The sequence below is a fragment of the Antrostomus carolinensis genome, unplaced genomic scaffold, assembly GCF_000700745.2.
Source record: "Antrostomus carolinensis isolate BGI_N321 unplaced genomic scaffold, ASM70074v2 scaffold10726, whole genome shotgun sequence".
NCBI classification, from domain to species: Eukaryota; Metazoa; Chordata; class Aves; order Caprimulgiformes; family Caprimulgidae; genus Antrostomus; species Antrostomus carolinensis.
This window is the reverse complement of record NW_010322505.1, coordinates 5,434-29,228: the sequence shown is the minus strand read 5'-3', so window position 1 is coordinate 29,228 and position 23,795 is coordinate 5,434. Positions and strand designations below refer to the sequence as shown.

Here is a 23,795-nt window from a genome sequence, read left to right as displayed (position 1 = left end):
TCATTATTAAAATCATATTAGCACTAATTAGCATTAGTGCATTCTCAGCTTGAATTTTTTTCCTCTAAATATACCACTAGAAATACTGAAAACTCACAGAAAATAGGGGCAATTGTGAAACACCTCGAAAGGAAGGGGGCCCAGCAAACCATCTGGATGAGTTCAGTAGAGCAAAGAATTGTATAAAAAGCACAATTTTAAATTTAATATCAACATTAATTTTAAATTAGTATTGTTGAGGGAGCACTGCAGAAAGAGACCGTGAAAGAACAGAAATAGAGAAATAGAAATGCTGGCATAGTTGCACATTATCAGCCTGTTGCAGCAAAAAACAGGGAATCACTGGAGTATTCCAGACTATGCTAAAAGGTAGAATGAGAGTTTATGAACAGTTTACTAGTTGCAGTATTCTGCGTGAACTGGAGCAGTCTACTACTAGGCTACACACTCAAGAGTTACAGCAGTTAAGATGAATATTAAAAAAAAAAGAGACAAACTTCTGCAATATAAAGAGTCAGAAATAAATAATCTGTATATTAGCAAAATCCTATAAGAAAACAGCAGTATGACTGGTGGAGTTTGGCATTACCTGAAAGTGGAAAGCATTATACAACTGGCTAACATTGATTTTGTCTAGTATTTCTCACTCCTCCTCACACTTTTGGGGAGAGTAACACAAAATTCTTATGTTTTCAACAGACCTCTAATACTCAAGAAAGAATTTAACTTCTCATTAGCAAAATGTCTTTTGTTTAACCTATGAAATATTATGTTCATACATAAACTCTGAAAAATAAAACCTCCTCAGTAAAAATACAATAGCACATCAAAACAACAAGATACACTTGAAAATATCAGGGTTTATGAGCCTATTGAAGCAATACCACACAATGATATGGTACACCAATATTCAGGAGCTGCCAAACGAACAGCGAGGAAAGAAAATGGAAAAAGCTACAAAACCAGGGAACCCTTGCACCGTTCCAATCACATATGCCTTTTTTGGTGGATAATCCAACATAATCTCCAAAAATAAACTCTGCTTAAAGACAAGTAATCCACTCCCTATTTGCAGGCATTTCTTTCTACACAGAACGAAGGACAATACAAGGAGTTGGGGGAAGGGGAGCAGGGAGAACGAGTTAGCCCAAGCTCTGCTCTATCCCAAAAATACTTCCAGATCAAGCAGTTCACTGCCCTTCCTGGAAAGCAGTTGTCTCCTTTTGTTACCCATTTGCCTTGCAGCTCAAGCAGCAGCAGTTTATGCTGCTGAGGATACGGGGTTTTGGGGAAGGGCTATTACAAATACTCAAGCATGGATCTTTTTATGCATTTAAAAATCCCTACAAATACCACTTGAAAAACTAATGTTGTTGTCTGTGAGTCAGATGCAGCGAACTGAAAACACCATGCAACCGCATTACTACTCCGGTTAGTTATGCCTATTACATCTTTAATTACATGACCGCATACTGTTCTCCTTCTGCCCCTCCTCCCTTCTTACTGCAACAAATGGTAGCTTTTCCAGTGCTCCTTTAATCCTGGAAGAACAATTGGCAGGACAAAGAATATTGTTTTCTGAACTAGAAAAAGAGCTGAAGCACATTTACATAATTACATTTGTTTGGGAATGTGACTTGATTAAAAAACAGGAATGAATGGATACTAGGATTCCCAAAAGCTAAACAGAAAACATCTTTTCTTTAACTTGACTATTTGTGCTTCTATTAAATGCCTTTTTACTTTCATTCACAGATCAGGAGCAGAACCCAGTTCGGCAATTACAGGCTAAGGAAGAAACAGCACCTTCTGAGTAACACAGTTAAAAAATATAGTTAAACTGAAGAAAAGCAGGCACTATCAGGAAAAACATAAAATCAGCAGTTCTTACCTGTTATTCAACGTGGTTGGCAGAGGATGTGTTGCATTGGGTGGCACAGTTGCATGAGTGAGAGGAGAAGGGTTCTGTGATATTGTTGCTGGGGTCTGAATTACCCCATTTAAAGCCCCTACAATTCCATTGATTGCCAGCTGGCTGGCTGGCAGAGCTCCAATTATTCCACCCACACCAGGCACTGCAGGAATGGTGGAGGTTACAGTCTGCATACCACTAGCTAGTGCCCCCACTGTCACACCATTGACCTGTTGAACTCCTGTGACTCCTGAGCCTTGCTGAGCTGGACTCTGCCCAGCAGGTGGTGGAGTGGAAAGAGCTGATGAACTGCTGGTGCTTTGTCCGCTGGAGGTTATCTCCTGGTGTAAAAACAAACAACAAAACCCCCTCAGCTGCATAAAGTTTCACCTAACAGCACAATGCAAGGACTATGATGAGTTAACTTGTAACAAGTTTAAGTTTAGAAGAAACAAATAAATATTACCTGATTTAATACAGGAAGAGAATTGTCCGGTAAAAAACTGTTTCCCAGATGAGGGCTTTTACTGCTGTTCAAGGAATCAGTGCTAGGTGCTAAAGTAATTATTTCAAAAAACATTCAGTCATTAAATTTCTGTAGCATGTAAAAAGATTCAGAATAATTATTTCAAAATAATGTCAAAGGTAAACATAGAAAATGTAAAGTCAACCTTAAAATCATTGCTGAATAGTAAAATATTAACTAAAAAATCGGTGAATCAAGATATTCAAACAGATGTGCTCCAGACTGAAGTAAAAAAGAAACTGCACTGAAACAAGTAGTAATGGTTCATATAAATCTTCCAAATGACTTTTAAACACATCAACAAATACTTAATCTATATTCATCCTACATGTATATGCATCTCCTATCAATGGCATATGTGGATGAAATAGATATTTCACGTAAATCACATTCAAAATACTTCTGACACTTAAATACTCTTACCTGCTTGTACTGGAAATGCATGTACTTGATGAGAAGGGCTAGGATTTGAAGTTATTGTTGGGAAGGGCACCGAAAGCTGTGCATTGAGTAGCTGAAGCCGCTCCTTCTTAGCGGTCAGATTCTTTATCTGTTCTTCTAACCGCCTATTTTCAACCTGAAGTTGGTGTAATGATTTAAGCATTCCTAAAACTAAGGTAAAAATGCGTATGTTACCTTTCACAATCACATTCGGAGAATGAATAACGTCTATTTTTTTTTTAATTTATGTATTACAATTTAGGACTGGCATTAAGTCACATGTGAAAATATAAATAAAATTATTACTGAGAGACACATTACAGAAATTTGACTTTAAGCGGAAAGATTTAAGATCAATTTTGTGTAATTGGAAGTGCAGAAAAAAGTTCAAAGCATGTGATAGTAATTTTGCAATATATCTACACTCTGCCTTAAATACAGATAAAGTCACATCATTAGGGATGATATTCATTTTAAGCAAACAGCAGTACATGATAACTTATCCCCAAACTAGAATATAAAAATAGTATTATTTTAGTAGCACAGGTTAATTGCATAATTGGGAAAAATTTATTTCAGCTGCAGTATTAGAAATTTTAAACGCTATCAAACCAGAAAAGTTTGGCAATTATGCATTCAACTAACAATACAGCCAACCAACATTTATGTAAAAACAAGCAAGTTTGTGAAAAGGGAATTTTTCTGCTTTAATGACCTGTATATCGAATCAGAAACTTACAGAAGCAATGAAAGAAATGTCATCCACACTGTGAAGTTACCATGACACATCTTGTAGGGAGCAGGAGCTCTCATTTGCTTTGAGCAGCGATCTACAGATCACCCAGCAGGGAGCACTGTGTGAGCACTGCAGTTTCCACCCCTTTTTTTGCAGAAAAAGGGCGTAGTGTTCTGTACTAACCTGATTTTTCACGAAGCACAGTTTTTCTCAGACTCCGATTTGGTTTCAGAACTTGGATTTCCCAAGTAGAACTAGAGTGTGACTGTAAAGCCACAGGGATAGCCATTTTTTTTTTAAATTCTAAATTGTATTTGTTTAACATGACCTCTGGGCCTACTACAGACATAAGTCTACTGGTACAGGCACATCTGGTCATTTCCCAAGGATTTAGCTTTTATCCCTCCTCTTCAAGAACATACAAAGGAACCCTCAGTGAGCCCAAATGAGATGCAATAAGACTTAGCTAAACCTGTCCTCCAGCTATCATGTTTAAAGGATTATCCCTGCATGAATTTCCTCACAATTAGCATTTTTGTCAGGATACCATTCATAAAAATACCAACTAGATACCACTTTATACTACCAACGAGAAGAATAATATGTTCAATCCAATACAACACAAACCCTAACCTGGTATTAAAAACAGGGGGTTTTTAAATGTATTCAATCATTGCCTTTGATACTGATATATTGTTGAATATGGAGATCCAAGTGATCTACTCATCACTTATGCTTTTAACATACTGATTCTTAGACTATTCCACTCTATTAAATATAATTTGAGAAAATAATTATTTTCTTGCTCTGAGAATTTCAAGAGGAACGTAGAACGTAATAAAGATATGAAAGTCCAGTAGAACAACCTGCCTAACATTTATAAATATTTTTTAAAAAAACAAGAATTGTACAGTTTAGAATTAAAATAATAATAATTATGCCAATTTATATCACACAGTATAAAGGAAACTGTGGAACTGTGCTATACTATTTACAGTAGTGGATCTAGGAGTCCAGAATTCATTTCCAAACTCTGCAATCGACCAGCTGGATCTGAAAGTCACTTCCTCTTGCATGACACAATTTCCCCATCCATAAAAACGCAGATAATTATAGAGAACTCCTTTGTAATCTACTGAAGCCATGTGCTGCATTAAGAACTATGTCACAATTATACACTACAGTTATATTTCTATTCCCAGCAAAAAACAAGTTGCTTTAAAATTCCTGGACAAGCACTGAATGGCAGTTCTGAATAACAAAGTTAACAAAAGCAGTAATAAATAGAATGTGAGTACTTACTGTCACTAGGGGTGCCTTGCTCTAATAAAAACTGTTGTCCTTCACTCCATTGCCTCTCCAGAAGCTGTTCAATGCTGGCTGCTACTGGGGGCAAATTCTCCCCACAACTGTTTCCTGATTGATCATAGCGAATCTGCAAGCTGCTTACAGGGGATCTGTTGAAAATATTGCAATTTGTTGCAATATTATTAAAAAAAAAAAAAAGGATGGAAGGAAATGTATTAGTAAAAGGCTGTTGAAGTTTCTTACCTTCTATTAGCTCTTAGCACCTACATATCTTGCACTTCCAATACTAAGTTAATTCATCAAAATCACTAAGAACTCCTGGTTTTCACTGTCAAGGCTTTAATAAAAGAAAGATGTAGTATTTCATAGCATGAGAATTTATACTGAGAAAGCACATAACCTCTTCTTGCATACAGACTAACACAATACCCAATGGACAAACAGCATTGTACTAAATTATACAACACATACTTCTACAGCAGGAAACCATTGTATATGGATACATAGAGTATCTGTCTTCAAAAAAAACCCAAATCTTCCGACCTTTCCCAGAGAAAACTGGGAAAATAAAAACAATTTATTAAAACCAGCAAAGTAATGATATTTCCACATAGGAAGGCCATACATACTTCTGCCTAACTTGTTCTAAAAAATAATCATAAAATCAGATTTTTGAGGGACTATATTAAAATATTATTTTACAAGGGACACAATGAAAGTTAAAGTTACCCTCTGCCTGTCCTGTGCACACTTAATATACTTCCATTTTCACTCCTGATCACACACAGTTCAAAGAATAATCCCTTTACCACACGGCTTTTCTTATTCAGGAGAAAATTAAATATTCAGCACACAGCCACTAAGAAAGCTGAGTACTTTTCAGGTCCTTTTGAGTAGACTTCAGCATTGGATGGGGCAAAACTTAACCTGTGAGCAAAAACAGATGCTCAGTGTATTTCTAACTCAGGATTCTGGTCTTATGTATGCATAGTCCCATTCCCCATACAGGACCAACACCAAGGCCCATTAAAAGCTGGTTGGTGTTTTGTTTTTGTTTTTAATCAACTCCAGTGAGCTCAGATTCAGATTCTTTCTACTAGTTATTACTGTAAATAATAACTATCGGTGCCATCACAGGATCACAGCTGTACTGTTCTACATGAAGTGCAAACTTAGCAACAAGACCTCCAAAGTCCCAGTACAGGACAACATAGAGGGCTCAGGAAATCAGTGTGTTAATTATGATTAGCGTAATAAGCAGTGGTCACAGCACATTAGCTACCTAATGACTGTCAAGCGTTTTGTACGCACCAGAGCAAGGCGATTTTTATGAGAAAATGTTTTAAATAGGTGACTTAAGAGCTCTATAAGTATTTATAAAAATTCCTCTTTTGCATACAGGATGAAAGAAGAAAACACTTGTTAAAACAAAAAGCCCTGATGAATGGGTAACCAAGGTAGTGTTTTTTGACAAGAGATGACAACCCAACAGCATTTAACAATTCAGCACAGACATGGCAAAAACAGCCTTAAAACTAGTTGTTTACATGATGTGCTGAAGTGATAAGAAGGAAGGTTTATGTGGAAACATTCTGAGCAGACTACACTCTACACACACAACTGCACTTTAAAAAAAACAAACAAACAAAACCAGAAAAAAAAACAAACAGAAAACAAATACAGAAAACACAACCCTCCCAGCAACTCTGTATGCATGCTTTTGAAGGGTGTGTAATACTACTCTAACAGATTGCACCATTCGAATTATAAATCACCAAGAAAAATCTTGCTGGGCTTAGGACTGTTTCCTATCAGTTTCACAAAAGAAAGCAACACACGACTGTATAACCTTCGCAACCCTCCAGAAGGACAAAAAAAGAAAAAAAATCTAGATTTTCCTAAACCGAAACATTAGTCAATCCACCCTCTTTCAGCTGAACCCCCACCTCATTCATTACATATGATACAGTTTCTGCAGACTAGGGCTGAGTCCTTATTCCAAATAGTACTTGCTCATAGTTTCCAATAGGATTATAAATGTGCTGTATGTGCGGGTCCAATGCTCTCGCTGAGAGGGGAATCCCTTATTTCACGTGTCATACCTTGCTTACTTTCACAACTGTTTTTTGTTTAAGTTTGGGGTACGGTTATTCGTACTCTTATAGTATTAATTGCAAGGAATACTGTATTTAGATATAGGCATACATACATCTTTCCATGGAGGTATTACATAAAATATTTTTTAAATCTAAGGTTAAGTACGGGGTGAAAAAAAGTTTAAGTGCTACCTTGGGAAAAGCAACAATTCCTTTGCAAAACAGAAATAGTTCACATATACCAGATGCATTTATACTTCTCATGTATATTAAAATTTTAAACATGACAGCCTAAACATCAAACATCATGGTTATATAGGGGTACAAAGATATAACAATATGAATTTGAAATGACCATACAGCTCATGAGTCACATACATCTTCTCCAAAGACCTGCAATCAACTGTGTTATCAACAGCAAAGGATTATTGCTGCAAGTGTTTTTGTTTTAAGCAACTATTTGAAAATTACATGGTTCTTTTGGAGAGGTATGTTATTTATGAATCTCATAAGCTTCAAAGGGAAGAGAGTCAGAACTTGCAGAAAAATAATTTTAATAGATAAAGCAGGTATCATTCAGAGTTGCAAAGTTTTCAGATAGCAGATTTTTGAAGTTAGATTTTTATTCACTATAAAACATATTTTTTAAGTAATCAGTTATTTATTTAACTGGGGAAGGTAGGGCGTTACCTACACATTTTAGAAACATCAACGTATGTGTGATCTTTCTTATCGCACAAACCAGTGGTGAAATTTGCTGACTAATAAACTTAATTGAATGGGTAAGTTTTCTAAATTTTTTCCATGCTAGGTATTTCAGATTAATTTTTTCCATCTTTCAATTTTGGAACTGCAGCAGTGATTCCTCCCAGCCCACCAGCCCCTCTCCCCTTTCTCCCTGCCCCGTTCCTTTTGGCTTGTTTCTGAACAACTCTACTGTCAAGTTGTTCTGCTATCTGCTCTTTGTGCCGTGACAGAGCTGCCATACGCTGTATCGAAGGAAACTGCCACTTTGGACTGAAGCAGCCTTTGTATCATACAGTTCTCCTTTGCCATCCCTGTCAAAAACAGCTGAAATTTCACCAGGTTTTAAGCACTAGGCTATATATACGCTGAACATACATTCCACAGACACGTCACATCTAAAAAGTTTAGCTTCCCAAATATTCTACCTAAAGACAGCCTGAATGAAACACTATATGGCCTGCTGCAAACTGTACAAAGACCAGGCCTTTGCATATTAGCTAAGAAAGCATTAAAATCTGTAATTACCACAACATTTATGCATAAGAAGACTACTTAATATATAATCAAAAGTTCTGGAATTTCCTAATTGTTGAGCTTTTTCCTTTGTAAAATTCTCTTGACTTGTCGTATATATTATACAGATGCATTGCTTATTTATATATTTATATGTTAATGCAAATGTATGTGTTTACACTGAGAACATAGTCTAAACTAATTTATAAATTCTCTATTTATTGTTTTAGAAGAAACTCATATTGGAAAGCTTAAAAGCCAGTTCATGACCAGGTAATACCATCTAAGTATTATAATGGATTTTCTCACCCCATTCAACAAGTTTTTTGATTAATTAAGGAATATAATACAAGATCAACACCACCAGGCATGTACATTAAATTATCTAATTTGGAGATATTTATTATAAGTTAGTGTAATAAACACATGTTGTAACAATCAAATTCATTGTTATAATGCCATATCTGTGTAACCACCAGTTTTTAGCTATTCTAAAATCCTTTAAGATAAAATTCCCATGGCCTAAGTAAAAAAATACAGTAATAACACTATAAAATTTAATTCCTATGAGATCCAGTATGGAAAATAAAGCCCTTTGAAAACAAAGACATGCTTAAAATACTCATAAAATATTACTGAAGTATTTAAAACACGATAAGGAAATTTTAACAGCATGAATTTCAAAAGAAAATACTTCGATACAATTCTGACAGAATTCTTATGTCAAACTTCTGAGTTGAATTGCAGCAGAAAAACAGAAGTACTTTTTTCCCCCACAGAGAATTGTTACACGTTTTGAAGCGGTGAAGGAAAGGGAAGAAAATATTTGTTTGAAGCTTTTATTGATATTTAACTTCTCACACAATCTTATTCCTGTGATTGTTGCAGTCTTAAATCTATGGGATTTTGGAGTTTTTGCAAATACAACTAAAAATATGATTATGGTAACATATCTGATGAGGTAAGTAGTACATGTGGATTAAACGATACATAAGTCCCTCTAAATCAAGTCTCCATTTCTTAAGCCCTTCACTGTAAACCTAATTTCAGTTGATATACAAGTAAATTTCAGCACATTTTTAGCTATCTGGACATATTAGGGTTTTTTTTTTTTAAGATGGATATATCCATATAAAAATAAATGTATGTATATACATTTTTATATATAGATATATGTTTTTTAAAAACTTACATATTACTAGAAAAAGACTGTGAAGTTTCCAAATCTTAAAACATTTCCTCAGCCTGCACTCTCCAATGTAAATAATGCTTACCGTGGTGAGAGACTTCCTCTGGGTGAACCTCCTCTGCCAACAAGGCTTTGGCTATTATCTCCGAGATCTTGATCTGCAGTGTAAATATTTCACAGCTGATAAATCGACTCTTCGTAGATAAGAGTTTTAAAGCTGATGTAGATACTTTAAAAATACCTTAAATCTGAACTTCAATCTGTAATTACTGATGAAGAGTGAATACGTAACTAGTTTAAGATTGCTGAACTGTAGCATGTAAGGTGTTGTCCTTACACATTTCTAAGGCTGTACCAGGCCATGGATTATGTTCACTTCTTTCATTCCTTTCAGTTTTACAGCACAGAAGCGTGGTTTGCATTTGCAGTACCCTCCCCTCAGCCACTTTTAATTTCTACGGTGAAAGTAATGAATCACAGCTGTGGACAGCTAATCTGTATGCTTATCACAGCAAATCCTGATGCTCTGTATTTTTTTAACACTTTGCATCCCAAAACAACTCATAAAATATATAACGTATTAAACTTACTGCTGCCATCTAACAAGCACACATTATTCTGCAAATTTACTGAAAACTTTATGAAAGCATGTAATTCACTAATTCCTATTTATAAGCAGAAGCATAGGAAAGTCCCTTGCTAGAAAGGTAGTAAAACAAACAAAAAAGGCCTCATTAAATATACGAAAACGTTTTGCTTGGAAGGACTCAAAAGGGTTATTTTCCCCATGGCCTCTCAATAAAATAACCCTATCTGCCCCCTTCAAGGTTGCCCTCCCCCTATTCTGAGTCAAGCGACCTCCGACCTCTTGGAGGGCAAAGACATGACTGATCCATTCTTGGTAAACTGCTAAACTCCTTCCCTTCCCCCAAACAGGCATGACTACTACGACATGTCAACAAATCCTTACGGAGGGAATGAAACAAAGCAAAGCCAGCACTCATTAAAACTGCAGAGTACAAAATGCCAATCGGTAAATATTCACAAGATTATTAAATGCTGCAGAAGTTCTCTAACGGGATCTCTTTCACACAAAGTTGTGTGTAATGCAATTTCATGAATTATGCAAATAAAGATTTAAACTATTCACGACAAAACCCAGAGCTGTGTTACTCTCCTTGCAAAGAGCTCCAAACTGAACACATCAATCACAGAAGTTTTCCTGCCTGCTGATGGCTCTGCTTAAACATTTACATTTCAGACACCAAAAAAAAAAAAGGAAGAAAACCCACGCTGGTCTGCAGGACAACTGAGAATTTACTTCCAACTTCCATAAGCAATTTTATACAGACATTTAATAACCAAATACCGAGCAGAGTTCAAAAATGAAATTTAACAATCTTTTTAGAAATACGTAAGTCTGTAAAGTTGCTTATTTGCCACCCGCAGCAGGAAGCTTACCTGCTTGGCTGTTTTCAGACTGAGCTATGAGAGCTGCCATTGCTGAATTTGGATTCAGCCTATTGCCATACATGTGGGATGGAGGCAGACTGAGAGAAGATCCAGGTAGGGTGTTTGCCTGCAAGAAAACAAGTAAAACTTGAATTTTGTTTTTTAAAAAGGGGGATGAATGTTAAATATATTTTAAAGAAGCCTTCCTAATGCACAACTATTTTTTTAAGTTGAATGTCTTTAAAAAACTGAATGTATTTAAAAGAAAAAATGTTATTTTCCATTTGCCAGTACAGAAATAGAATTGAAGCACTTTGAAAATATATCCGGTTTTAAAGTGTGTTTTACTTGTTGTTGGCAAGATCTGTTAATTTAAAAAAAAAAACCCAAACAACTTTTTAATAGAAAAATTACTGCAGCAAATATTAAAAATACCTAAATTGCATTTCAAAACAACCACCACATAGCAGGATGGGCAGAATTCCTTGCAATCCTAAAGTATGCATTCAGTGCTAGGACTTAGTAGCATGGCGACCATGTGGTTATCCTACTAATTATTTAATCTTATTAAACCATTTACAAAATAAGGGCAGGTAGACAACAGATGTCTCACAAATGCTTGGGTTCCTTACATCACGAGCCGGCTGTGGAGGTCAAAAGGTCCAACTTTCAGCTCTACAGTTTAACTACACAGAGCCATATTTCCTTTGCTCGACTCCGTCATTAGTAAAACCTGCACACTATTTTGTTACTTCCTATTTTGATAGACTTGGAAGCCTGGGTTTTTTTGTTTTGTTTTGTTTTTATTTTAAAGAACGCAAACAGCCATTACAAGTATGTTTTCTATACAATAGGGGACTCGCCGAATCACAGCTTTGCCCCGACCCCATATAAGGAACTGTATTTTTGGCAGCTGGCCAGCTCTACTTATTGAAGAGCTCCCAAAGTTTGTGTTCATTCATGTTGCTAACCACAATTCTGAAGGTCTCTGCTGGGACTTGTGCCAAACAAGCGAAAATGAACCCTTAAACAGATGAAGCTAAGGAGGCTGGCCAAAATCTTGCATAATCCAACGCAATAAAAATACCTTCTTCCTTGGCTGCTTATGCCTTTTCCCTTTCGAAGAAAAGATTTGTGTCAAAAGCTGAGTTGCAGAGACAGGCAATCAAAGAAAAAAAAAAGGCACGGCTGCTTATTAAAAAGGCATTTTCCTACCTGCTAAAAAAATTATTTCAGAACAAAAAACAAACAAAAAAAAACTGGGGGGGGAGAGGAGGGGAGGGATGCAAGAGAAAGAAAAAAAAAATCAAAGATGCACAACATGTGTGATTACTAGTTTTTAAATTAATATTTTAAGAAAACATAACCTTTACAAAAGCAACTTTTTTTTTGAAAAATGAAAAAAGAAGGTGAGCAGTAAGGAACTCAATTTGTGGGACATTTTGACATGTGTAACTGCACACAAGAGACGGGGAAACATACTGGTTATTACAGCAAAATATTACTGAGTATAAACTATGTCTCTGGAAAGAATCACACACTACCATTAAGTTTTGGCTTTCGGCCAACATATTAAACTTGATGAATGGACTTTTATGAATTCACACAACTGTTTTCAATGATGCTTTATTTACTATATACTGGTGAGAAATTGTGCCTGATACTTACATTCTTGTACCGTCCCAAAGCTAGAAAAAACCACAAGTAATTACTTACAATGATCAGGTTTTTTTCACTTTTCAGTTTAAAGTTATGTGCAAGATTGCTGGACACGGAATCACAGTTTTACTTCAAATTTGTCTGTTTCTTTTTTTTTTTTTTTTCGGAATTGCATGTCTTTAGTAGAATTAATCTGAATCAGTTGTAAGTCTTAAAAATAATGCAGCCATTTCCAGCTACCCAGGAATATATACAGCTTCCAGCAATAAAGTACATATGAGTACTATGACACTTACTGATGAAGGCAGCAATACCGCACAGCTTCTGCTATTTTACTTAATAAACACCTATAGCATGATTCCAATTCAGCTATTATAATTCAACAGCAATTTTCGGCTGTTTTCTTCTCAAAAACAAAACAAACATCAAAAACAATGTAATTTTTTGTCAAATCTTTTCACTGAAGAAACCTTACAGAATCGAATATTACAAGCTTCAACCTTTATTTACTTCCATATCTTAGAGAGAAGACTAGCAAAACAAAAATATATATATATATTATTTAAATAAATTGGTTGGGGCTATGAATTCCACTAATACAGTTTGTTGGGTTTTTTTAAAACTACAAATACCAGGTCATATTTCTGTTTAGTTTTAGAATGTTTCTATAAAAGATTTCTCTTAATTCTAGTAAGCGTACTGGCTCACATTTTACACAGGAGCTGCTATACTTACTCTGTGTAATTCACTGCAAGACTCCTTAAAACTGTACAATAGCAACTACCTATTAATTTATGATAGCAGGACAGCTATAATCAGCAAAGAGAATACATGTTTATTTGACTGAAACATGCCCAAATAGCTTTAAGAACTTTCTAAAACTATCTAAGTATCTTGAAAGGAGTTGCTACAGTCTGCTGAGTAACCATCACATCACAAAACAAAAGACATCAAAGGAATTAAACAATGTTTGCTAAGTGGGTTGATACAACAGATCAAAAGACTTAATGTGATTTAAACAATATCTAAGAACTTTAGTTTTTTCACAAGTGGTGGTTCACCCTAAAATTAACCCCTGTTTATACTTTAAAATAATAGTAAAGGTGTCCTGCAAAAAGTTGGAACTACAAAAGTTCTAGTGCCATCATGTATCCTATGGGAGGAATAGGATAAAAGGGAAAAGTCACAATAAAATTGTTCAAGTAAGCTGGAGATAAATAAAAAACTTACAAAATACTTTTTTTAAATGGCAATGTAAAATGACAAGAATAATGATTTGCGAAGCTTTATTATGTATGTGACAACTTCATCTGACAGGAAAGTAGAGGAGGTGGAGGAGTGCTACATTATTTAAAGGTGAAATAGGAGCTTCATGTTTCACTCAGTCAAACAAGCTGTAGCAAGCATTTATTAAAAATGCACAATCATCCTGTCAATACATATTAAGGTCATAGGACTGAAACATGTTCTAAAATGCAGAACTTATAAAGCCTTAGTATTCTGATTCTATTTAAACAGTCAACACAATACACGATCAAAATGTATGAACTAATAAAATAAGAGACTGCTAAGTATTTATTCCAAAAAGGCAGCAAATTTTCCTGAATAGATATTAGCAGATGGATTTAAGCCCATCTAGAGGTATATAACACGCTGCTTTCATTTATGGCACGTTCAATAAATCAGTAAAGCAATAAGCAGCAGAGCAGCACAGAAGGAAGATACACTGTAATTCACTGAATGCCCGAGTGCAATAAGAATAAATGACTGATATTTGATTGATGCTTAAAAACACTTCCTCTACAGCAAGAAAGAAAGTGCAAGTATTTTCTTCTAATGAAAGAACTAGACTTGCAAGTTAACTTAATTTAACTTGTACATATAAATATCCTCTGAATATTTAAAATAGTTTTGTATTTGTTTGCATCACTCCAAAACACTGTTTTACTGAAGTTTCCCAAGTTGACTACTATTCGCATTCATAACTGGACATTTACTTAGATTTCCAGGGAAAACAGTTTTTTCATTTCAAAGGTTATATGTTCTTTAATCAAAAAAACCACAGGGGGGAAAAATGAGACAATACTTAGCTGTACACAATTAGATTAGGTCTCAAATATTTGAGAACATTTGAGTGTGCCTATTCCCCTGTTCCTTTCAAGTTTTATGCTATGAAATATTTTCTGATAACAGGCCTCATTTCTGTCTCAGCTCCACACCAGTAAGGTTTTAATACTCAGCGTGTGATGAGAGATGAAACCAAGTGTGAACAACTTTCGGGTCCCATGAGTAGGCAGACTGTTGAAGCTGTCAGGTTCAATTGCATCATTCCACATTATTCAATGCCCCAAACTGCTCCCTAATTGTTAGGGGCTTAACATATTCAAAACCATTGTTTAGGCTAATGCTGAAATGCCTACAGTTGAGTTTCCATAAAGAAAGGGGTGGGATTTAATTGTAGTTAAACCATTACTGAACTCTCCTCCTTTCATGACAGGACAACAAGGATGGCCGGAACAACCAATTCCAAGACAGCTTCTTAATCAGTTTCTATCCAATCAACATCCCTTTTCCCCTCCACTTTAAAAATAGCCATTGCTATATTGTGGCTTTTCGTTATATTGTGACGAAGCTTTACAATTAATGAGAGATCACCTGATTACCTACTTCATCCAGTATCTATTTGTCAACAATAATTTCAAAGGATATTTTTATTTATTGTTTAAAATAAAAATATATAATTGCTCCTGCACTGTCTATAACCCTTGGAGTGCCAGATTAATGTGGTTGGGGTCATACAATTTACCAATCATACCAGAAAACACAAAACTACCCCTTGTTCCTATTAACACAAAGTAAAGAAATCAAGAGAATGTCACCAACAACTACTTCTTATGGACAGCTAATACCAAAAATAGTATTAAAATAAATTATATAGATTAAGTTTAAAGCTAAATTTTCTGCAAGCTGTTCTGCTACACTTGTGAGAAGATGCTACTAATACTCTCCATGCAATTGTCTAGCTTCATGAAACATGGAAGGAAATTCAAGCACTAGACCAAATATTAACATCAGCTTCATTCATCCAGAAGTCATCTTAAACTGATATATTTTGGTCAATGGCAAGCAACATTTATCTGAACTATGCACTATTGAAAATAACATCAAAATTAGAACCTGCATGGTAATTAAATGAGCTTAGATATTAAAAGATATTAAAACTATATACATAATGATAATCAAAAATTGATAATATACATATATAAACACACTGTTTTTCTGGAGAGGTGAAAAAAGCTGCCTATCAAGTGACAGGAGCAAAGGCAACCTGGCCTTACGTTTCCTAGCTTAAATTGGACAAGTGAAGAAGTTATTTTATCCCTAGAATTTTCAAGGCCGGGAGGATATAACAGTTGGCTTTTCTTCAGCATTCAGTGCTATGGGAAGAAGGAGCTATTGCTTCCTTTTATTCTTTCAGTACCTCTGGTACCATCTTTAACTTCATTCAGGAGATGTGAGGGAACCATTGCTACACATCATCATTTGCCTTCTCTGAATTCTGTTAGCTGTTCATCTTTGATGGCAATACACACCTAAGTACAACTGGGTGGTCAGACTGCAGTTAACTGCATCAATACTTCAAATTTCTAGGAAGCCCAAGAGGAAGTTCTCCCACATCAACAGCTTTTCATGCATCACTTGCTGCACCACAGCTCTTGAACATTTTCACCACAAATACGGAATTTGTTTAGAAATCTTATCTAGCTAGACCTTGTTCCCAATGGAAAAGATTTCCAAATTCCTGTTTATTTTCCTATATACCAAAGAAATATAGATGTAATTGAGGATAACAAAAAAAAAATCCTTAATAAAATACTGTTTCCACGTTTCTTTTGCAAACCATCTTTTCAAAACAACTAGCACAGCACATAATAATACTCAAATGCAGCATGATAAACACTATTTATATATTTTAACTAAACCAATGCTTTCATTTACACCTTTCTAATTTTTATTTTGGCTTTCATAGTTACAAGTTGAACATAACGAATTTTCAAGAAAACTGTATTGACTTTTTGACCAAAACAGCCTACAGCACTACTGACGACTGAAAGCGGAAAGTGTACTTTTTACAGCTAACCTCACCTCACCCATCATACCTACAACACCAACGCGAATCAACCCCAAAAATCCACTGTAGTTCTTTTATTTTTAGTTCATTTTGCAAAAGCAAGACTGGGATTGAAAAGACAACTCATCCCATACTGCCACCATTACCATCCAAGCACTCTGAAGTCCTTAAAGTTTGGGTTTTTTAAAAAATACATAATCCAGGTGCAATTTTACAACAAACGTTTTCACTAAATGGCTGAAATAAAATAACTAACTAAAAAGCTTAATCAGGAGGCTGGAAAAGTTAAAATGAAAACAGAAAAAGGGTTTGTGATATCTTAGAAGAAAAAAGCAATTATCCATTCAAAAGAGCTTTAATTACAAATTATTGTAATTAAAATCTGTCAGAAAAATTGTATATGTGACATGTAAAGTCATCCTATGGATACATTATTCACATCATTAGTACTTTTTATGTTACTAGTAAAAATAAATACTTTGAACTTCCAGCTGTAATGAAGACTCTTATGAGCAAGCAAATCATCAAATACTGTCTTTGAGAATCAATTGTTTTGATTAAATGTACAAATAAATCCTTCAGTTAAATGAAACCATCTAACCTTCAAACAGCAGCACTCAAATATTTTCCTAGAAGGGCATGAATGAATGCAACTGGGAAACACAGTGGGATTTGAAAGGCAAAATGAAAAATTAATGGCACACCTACAGAAACTAATTTATACCTCTGCCCAGCATACAACAAGGGCACATCAAGTCATTAAAAACCGCATGAGTAGAAGGCCTATCTTCCAATAATGTGAAAAAGCTATAACCTCAACTGTACTACCAGTTCACTCATCTCTTCCACGTTAACTAAGCCGGATATTCTATAAAATTTTAACCAATTAAAATCTATTTAGTTATAAACTAGACACAAAGAAGAGACTTTTACAAAAACTAGAATGCTACCTCATTAAGAGGTCTTTTTAGTTTGTTTGCTACTGGTTTTTGTTTGAGTTAGTTGGGGTTTTTTTTTTAAAGGAGTCTTTACAGAGATAAGACCCTGGGATTCCTCCACCTCCCCACAAACCTAACTGAAAACAGACCTATCATTTCAACACAAATCCCTTTTATCTCAAGTTTGTTCCTCCATCCTTTCCATCTACCTCTGTCTTCATAGCACTTAACCTATATGTGCTCCACATAGACAATCAAAGCAGTATCTTAACCAAGAATCTGTTTTCCTTAAGAACATTAACCTATATATCAGGAATCACAATTTCACTCTCATACTGACTAGCAGAAAGAATTACTTGATTAGGAAACAAACCCAGTATACTCATATAGTAATCTATTTTCTTCACGTGAGTATTCCAAAGCCAGACACTTGCAGTATGGCAAATAACGGATCTGAGAGAAAAGTAACTACTTCCAAGATAATCTATAATTTTGAAAATATTAATAATAAGGAATCAGCCACTTACTCACAAAATTGACAATTTAACTTTCTAAATAAACCTCAATAGTCTTTGCTATTTAAGTGATGAAACAAACACCTACAGTAACAGAATTACTGCTGGGTAAAAATGCGTGCAAGTTTCTCAACATTTTATACATGGCCTATAAGGGCAGTGCCTCAGTAATGAACTTTGCAGCTTGTAACAAAGCATACACCATGTAAAATTGAAATCTTTTTCAAGTCAAACCTAAACATTTGTTTTCATCTAAATATTTTTTTATTTATTCTATCCATTGCATACAGACTAGAAAATTTCACATTTTTCACATTCAATACCATTACTATTGTCTCAGGCAGCTAAATTGAAGTAGTGCTACACTCAGTTCAACGAAGAGGTCAATGTGCCTCAGTTGCCTGGAGACTGATGGTTGCTACAGCAGCACCAGATAAGCCAAGCTAAATAAGCTTCAGCTTGAAGGCAGAAAACATTTATTGCTAGACTGAAACATTGATGCAGTTGTCTCAGCATGCAGCACTGCGCAAAATCATGCAACTGCATTTCACACTACCTATATATTGCATAAGTCTACGTGAAGATGATATTACTGAGGCAAGAGGAAAATACAAAACCTAAAGATTTTAATTAGGCTAAATACTAGATTACTTGCAACTATGATTCCTTTGTTCTTCTAGTTGAGTCACATGTTAGAAGGAATTTTCCCTCTGGCTGTAAATTCTTCCTCCTTGCTACTTTCCTCCACCCCCACCCCAAAAATCCTGTTAGATTGAATGAGAAGAAAATTAGATTTTTTACCCGTTTTGCCTAGAAGTAACAAGGAATTAAAACAGCTTTCAAATTATAAAAAAGAAAAATTTGATGCAAAAACCTTCACTAGCATGATCCTTTTAAATTTTTTATTTTGTAAGACTCTTAAATTTAAGTGGCAGTGACACAAATACAGTTTAGTGGTTTTGGAAGGAAAGTCACTATTTTGCACTGACATCTTACACCACAATACCAAACTCCTCTTTGTCTACAACCTACTGAGGGATGCATTTAGCACTCTTTCTAAACCTACCAGCGCTGGTAATTTCCTGTGGCAATGAGTCCCAAGGATGAGCAACTTACTCTATTAAGAATTACTTATTTTTGTTCTGAATGTGCTTTTCCTTTCATATATTTTTCATAAGTTATGAGATGAGAACAGAGTAATTTCAGCATCCAAACAGTTTATGATCCACGTTGATCCATTTCAGCATCCAAACAGTCTGTGATCCATTTTACCTTTGACCCAGTGGGTAGGAACCTCTTCTGAGAGATCTTAGCATCAAGAAGTGTTTTGATAGTCACATAAAATATGTTAATTGGTTTTTCATGTATCCTCCATTTCTACTGATTAGAAAATTTTAGCACTGCAGTAAGGATATGATCTCCTTTTTCTGGAAGCATGATGCTTAAACCATGCAGCATCATGATCTCCAGATGTTTTGTTATTCTCTTTTTAACTACTACTCGTATTAAAGGTAATGGAAATAATATTTAGAAAGATAAAAGCAGAAAATACAACCAAACTGACCACAAACTTGTAAAGCCTGCTACCTTTATACAGAATCTTAAAAAGACAAAAACAACACACCACACACTGTATAGCAATGTATAAATTGAACTTAAAAAATGAACTAGTAGAACTTAAAAAACCTACACTGTTTATCTGCAGAAAAGATCACTTAACTCTAGATCACATAAAATGAATTAGTGTCAGCGAAAGAGACTGGTATGACTTGATGTCATGATCAGCAGAGGAAGCATATTTTGGAGAAATTTAGCAATACTTTAACATATTGCCGTTAAGTCTATGCTCTACATAAATGACCGATTTCTAAGGGGTAGGAAGTTTCACTACAAGGCACCCACCCATTATCAGCTTTGCAGATAAGCAGTAGAAATCTATACTATCTGCATACTGGACTTCCTAAGAGCTATTCTAGCATTCAGCATCTCAGCTATTTTTATATTAAGAAACTGATTTCAGGAAGTGGCCTGAAAAAATGTAAAAAAGAGCGTAAGGGTCTTTCCAAGTTACGGAAATCATCTCTGATTACATGTCTCATGTGATTTACCATAATTAGGATAAGAACTTTTGTATTGCAAGACAGGATTACTGCTTAAATAATGATCATTTCAAAGTCTCTAATTTTAAGTCTTAAGATGTTCTGATCCAAAGGTATCTGCAAGAGTACTAAATTCTTAACTTCAGCCATTACACAAGGTTGTGATGTGTATAGGAAGGTCACTTAAGCAGCAAACATCTAGTGTAGGTTACTTGAAGTCTCACCTTCCACATGCCAATGTCCTAGAACTGAGGGCAATATATCTTTTTTTCTTGTCTTCATTCTACTCCACAAAGAAAAGTTCATTAAAGCACTGACAGCTAATAGATGTGGCATTTTCTAGAGGGCCCACAAAGAGGATGGCCCAGAAACTTCCCTTAAATGGACTTACACTTTCGCCTGCCCAGCTCTAGTAAATTTCAGATGCTTAACCTGAAACCTTCCTACCTTCCTTATGTTTACATGTCCAATTTAATTTTTTTTTTAAAAAAGGAAAGAAAAATAAAAAAGCAGGAAACAAGTTATGTTTCTCTAAGCAAGACTGGGAAACAGGAAACAGAAGTAGATGGAGGAGTATCTTCCTTGGCCTTGAGAATATTACATCCATAATTTTAGGCTACAACTGCAAACTCGGCAGCAATATCAATCAGGCATGTGCATTTTACCATCTTATTAAAATGCCCAAATATTCCTTCTGAAGATTTGCAAAAAAAAACCTCAACTTGAATTTTCAGCAAAGACTACCTGTTGAAGATGAACTCTTAAATTCCCTTATAATTCCACCTCTGTGTTGGAAGGTATAAATAAGACTGCTCCCAAAATTGCTCATAATTTCTCTGTTGATAAGGACAAGAACTAAGAATAGAGTTCCTTTTCCCTTTATTTTCACTTATTTTCCCATGGGTGCCAGAATAGAAAAGAAAAAGGAGAAAGTTCCCTCGATAGCATGCAAAATTATGAGCAGATTTAAACTATGGCAAGAAAAAAAACCCCACTAAAACAGGAAGCCAAAAATAGCGTTAACTACTGATGTGGAGAAAGAGCAAGGGACTACAGAGATCCACAATTAGGGACTAGACTAATTTAGAAGGTGAGAAAATAAAAACCACGGGACAGAAGCATCTGAAACATCAGGTGCCCTACATTCAGAATGTGAAAATCTCAGGATTCCTGAGCTTTCACAATCCTCTATTGTTACAAATAACTCCTAATCTATTGAGAAAAAATAAGACTTATCTCCCTCTAAAAGCTGAATCAGACAAAGGAGGATAACCACCACTATACGAATGCTAAAGAAAACCCTGTTGGTTTTCTACTGCTCCTAGGGGGAATAAAGCCAAATGAAGTTCAGAATGGATAATGGAAGCGATTAAAGCAAACTTACTTAACTTAGCATTGGAACTGAGTAGCAGCACCTACCTTCCCAATTATCACATATCCACCACGGAGGCAGTAGTTTGTCACACTGTTGTAGTGGACCTATCACGCCATAACAAATAAATCCTGGACTAAAAAGAGTAAAGAACAGCAACTATTCAGTTTCCCTGTCTCTGTGCAAGCCATAAGGACTGCTGTTACAGATACTTTTTGTCCTTTTCCTTCTCTTTATTAGCTGCTTCTGTGGCAAAGGAAGGGCAGCGCATAAAATAAGAGATAGGAACTTCGGAAGAAAGTAAAACAGAAGCTGTAGAGGAAAAAAAACAACTTGAAAAAGAAAGAATAACCTACCATCAAAAACATTTTCCTCTCTGCCCTAAGAAAGAGGAAATAATATTTTGGTTTGTATCTGTAAAACAGGTTAGTGACAAGTATGTGCAATACTGCTTGAGACTGCCTCACGGATGTGCTTATTACAGTCACCAAGAGCACAGATACCACCACATGGGAGAAGGGAAAAAAAATAAAATCATCTACAAAGACATAATTTGATCATATCAAATTTCCAGAATAAGAATAAATCCTGAAAATTTCTGAATAAACTGAGATTACTATAAGGATCATACATTACTGAATCATACAATAACAGCACCAAAGAGTTGATGAGCTAAAAATGTTAAAAATAAAAGGCTTTATGTCTTAAAAAAAGCCCACTACATGCCATTTCCACTCCCACTAAAAATACTGTTGAAATGAGGTGAAAAGATATCTGAATGCATTTTTTTCTTAAAAGGAACACAGTCTGAGATATGGCTTTAATAGTCAATGACTGAAGGAAAACCCAGTCAAAAACCTTTAGTTCCATTTCTGCAGTCTGATCCTGTACTCTGAACATAGGGGTGCGAGAAACAGAGCATTAGTAGGGTAATTTCACTCGTTTAAATCATCAAAAAGAACAGACAGGTCACCCAATTTCAGTCTCAATCTTGAACAAAGAAGCAAACATTTCATTATAAAACACTAGATCTACTAAGTCAAAATTAAAAAAATATATTTTTTTAATCTAACAACCACCATTTCCTGACAAGCAGAAAACAAATCCTGCTTTACAATACCAAAAGATACTGAGGCACCGAGATCACCACTTTTTTTAATGACCACATATTAATCACTAAGAATAACTTATCAGAAAGATCAATACAGCAAACTTACATAACACAACAGGCTGACAAGGAAATATAATTCTGAAACACAAGGAAATCTTTGAGATAAAAACTGAGCATAGGACTTGAAAAGTGGTGCAACTTGTGACTTGGCTTAACAGGGAAAAATTAAGGCACTATTCAAAATCCAAATGCAAGAAAGTTATATTTCTCAACAACAGCACAAATTAATATTCATGCAAAAGTTAAAGGCATGCTTCTGAGAGAAAAGACAGCAGTTTGTGATATAGTAATTTGCTGCTACATGCAAAACAGGCATTACTGACAAACATGTCAAAAAGATCAATTCACAGAAAGCCAGGAGCAAATATTTGTGTGAGTTGTACCTTCTTTCCTGTATCCCTTTTTTCCTATATTCTTGCAATTGCTAAATGCATTGTTATGCTAACGAAGCCTCATTGAATTAAGCAGTGTAACCTATCTCAGGCTATGCCCAAGACATATAATAAGAAGAATAGTGTGAGAAATGATAATGTTTTTGCAACTAGGAGAGCTCAGTTCCTGCAACATAAGGATGACTTGGCAGGAACTAAGACGACATCTGTGGCTAGAGATAAGGATGTGCTGCTGAGTAACGGCCTACCATCATATTATAAAAAGTAGGGGAAAAAAAAACCCAAAACAATAAAAAGAGGGTGAGAGATTAAAATAGAGTGGCGGGAAATTTAAACTACGCAGGACTTCATAGGCGTGTGTATTGGATAGGCTGTAAACCTTGGAGTGCCTCACCAACAGGGAAACAAGGGAGGGATTTTTGTGGCTGGGAATAGGGTATAAAAATTTGTGTGTCGCTCTGGCAGTGTGTGCCTACTAGTGAGGACACCCGCTCTTGCAAGGACGCAATAAAAGTGCTTCACTGAAGAGTCTGGCCAGAGTCCTTTAAAGTGACTGATTGCTTGTTTCTCACAATTTGGGGGCACGTTCAGGATCCT

General features: G+C 35.3%; 1 protein-coding gene across 1 annotated transcript; it reads right to left on the bottom strand.

Moving 5' to 3' along the window:
- Positions 1–1,891: 1,891 nt before the first annotated feature.
- On the bottom strand, positions 1,892–16,106 carry LOC104526718 (protein AF-10-like; the record flags this gene model as incomplete). The annotated part of the gene is made up of 8 exons (XM_010170254.1): positions 16,061–16,106; positions 12,589–12,608; positions 10,930–11,047; positions 9,554–9,626; positions 4,918–5,072; positions 2,862–3,050; positions 2,379–2,467; positions 1,892–2,253 (listed from the first exon to the last, which is right to left on the bottom strand). Coding segments are annotated over exons 1-8 (1,052 nt in total), but the record flags the coding sequence as incomplete, so codon positions are not given.
- Positions 16,107–23,795: the final 7,689 nt, after the last annotated feature.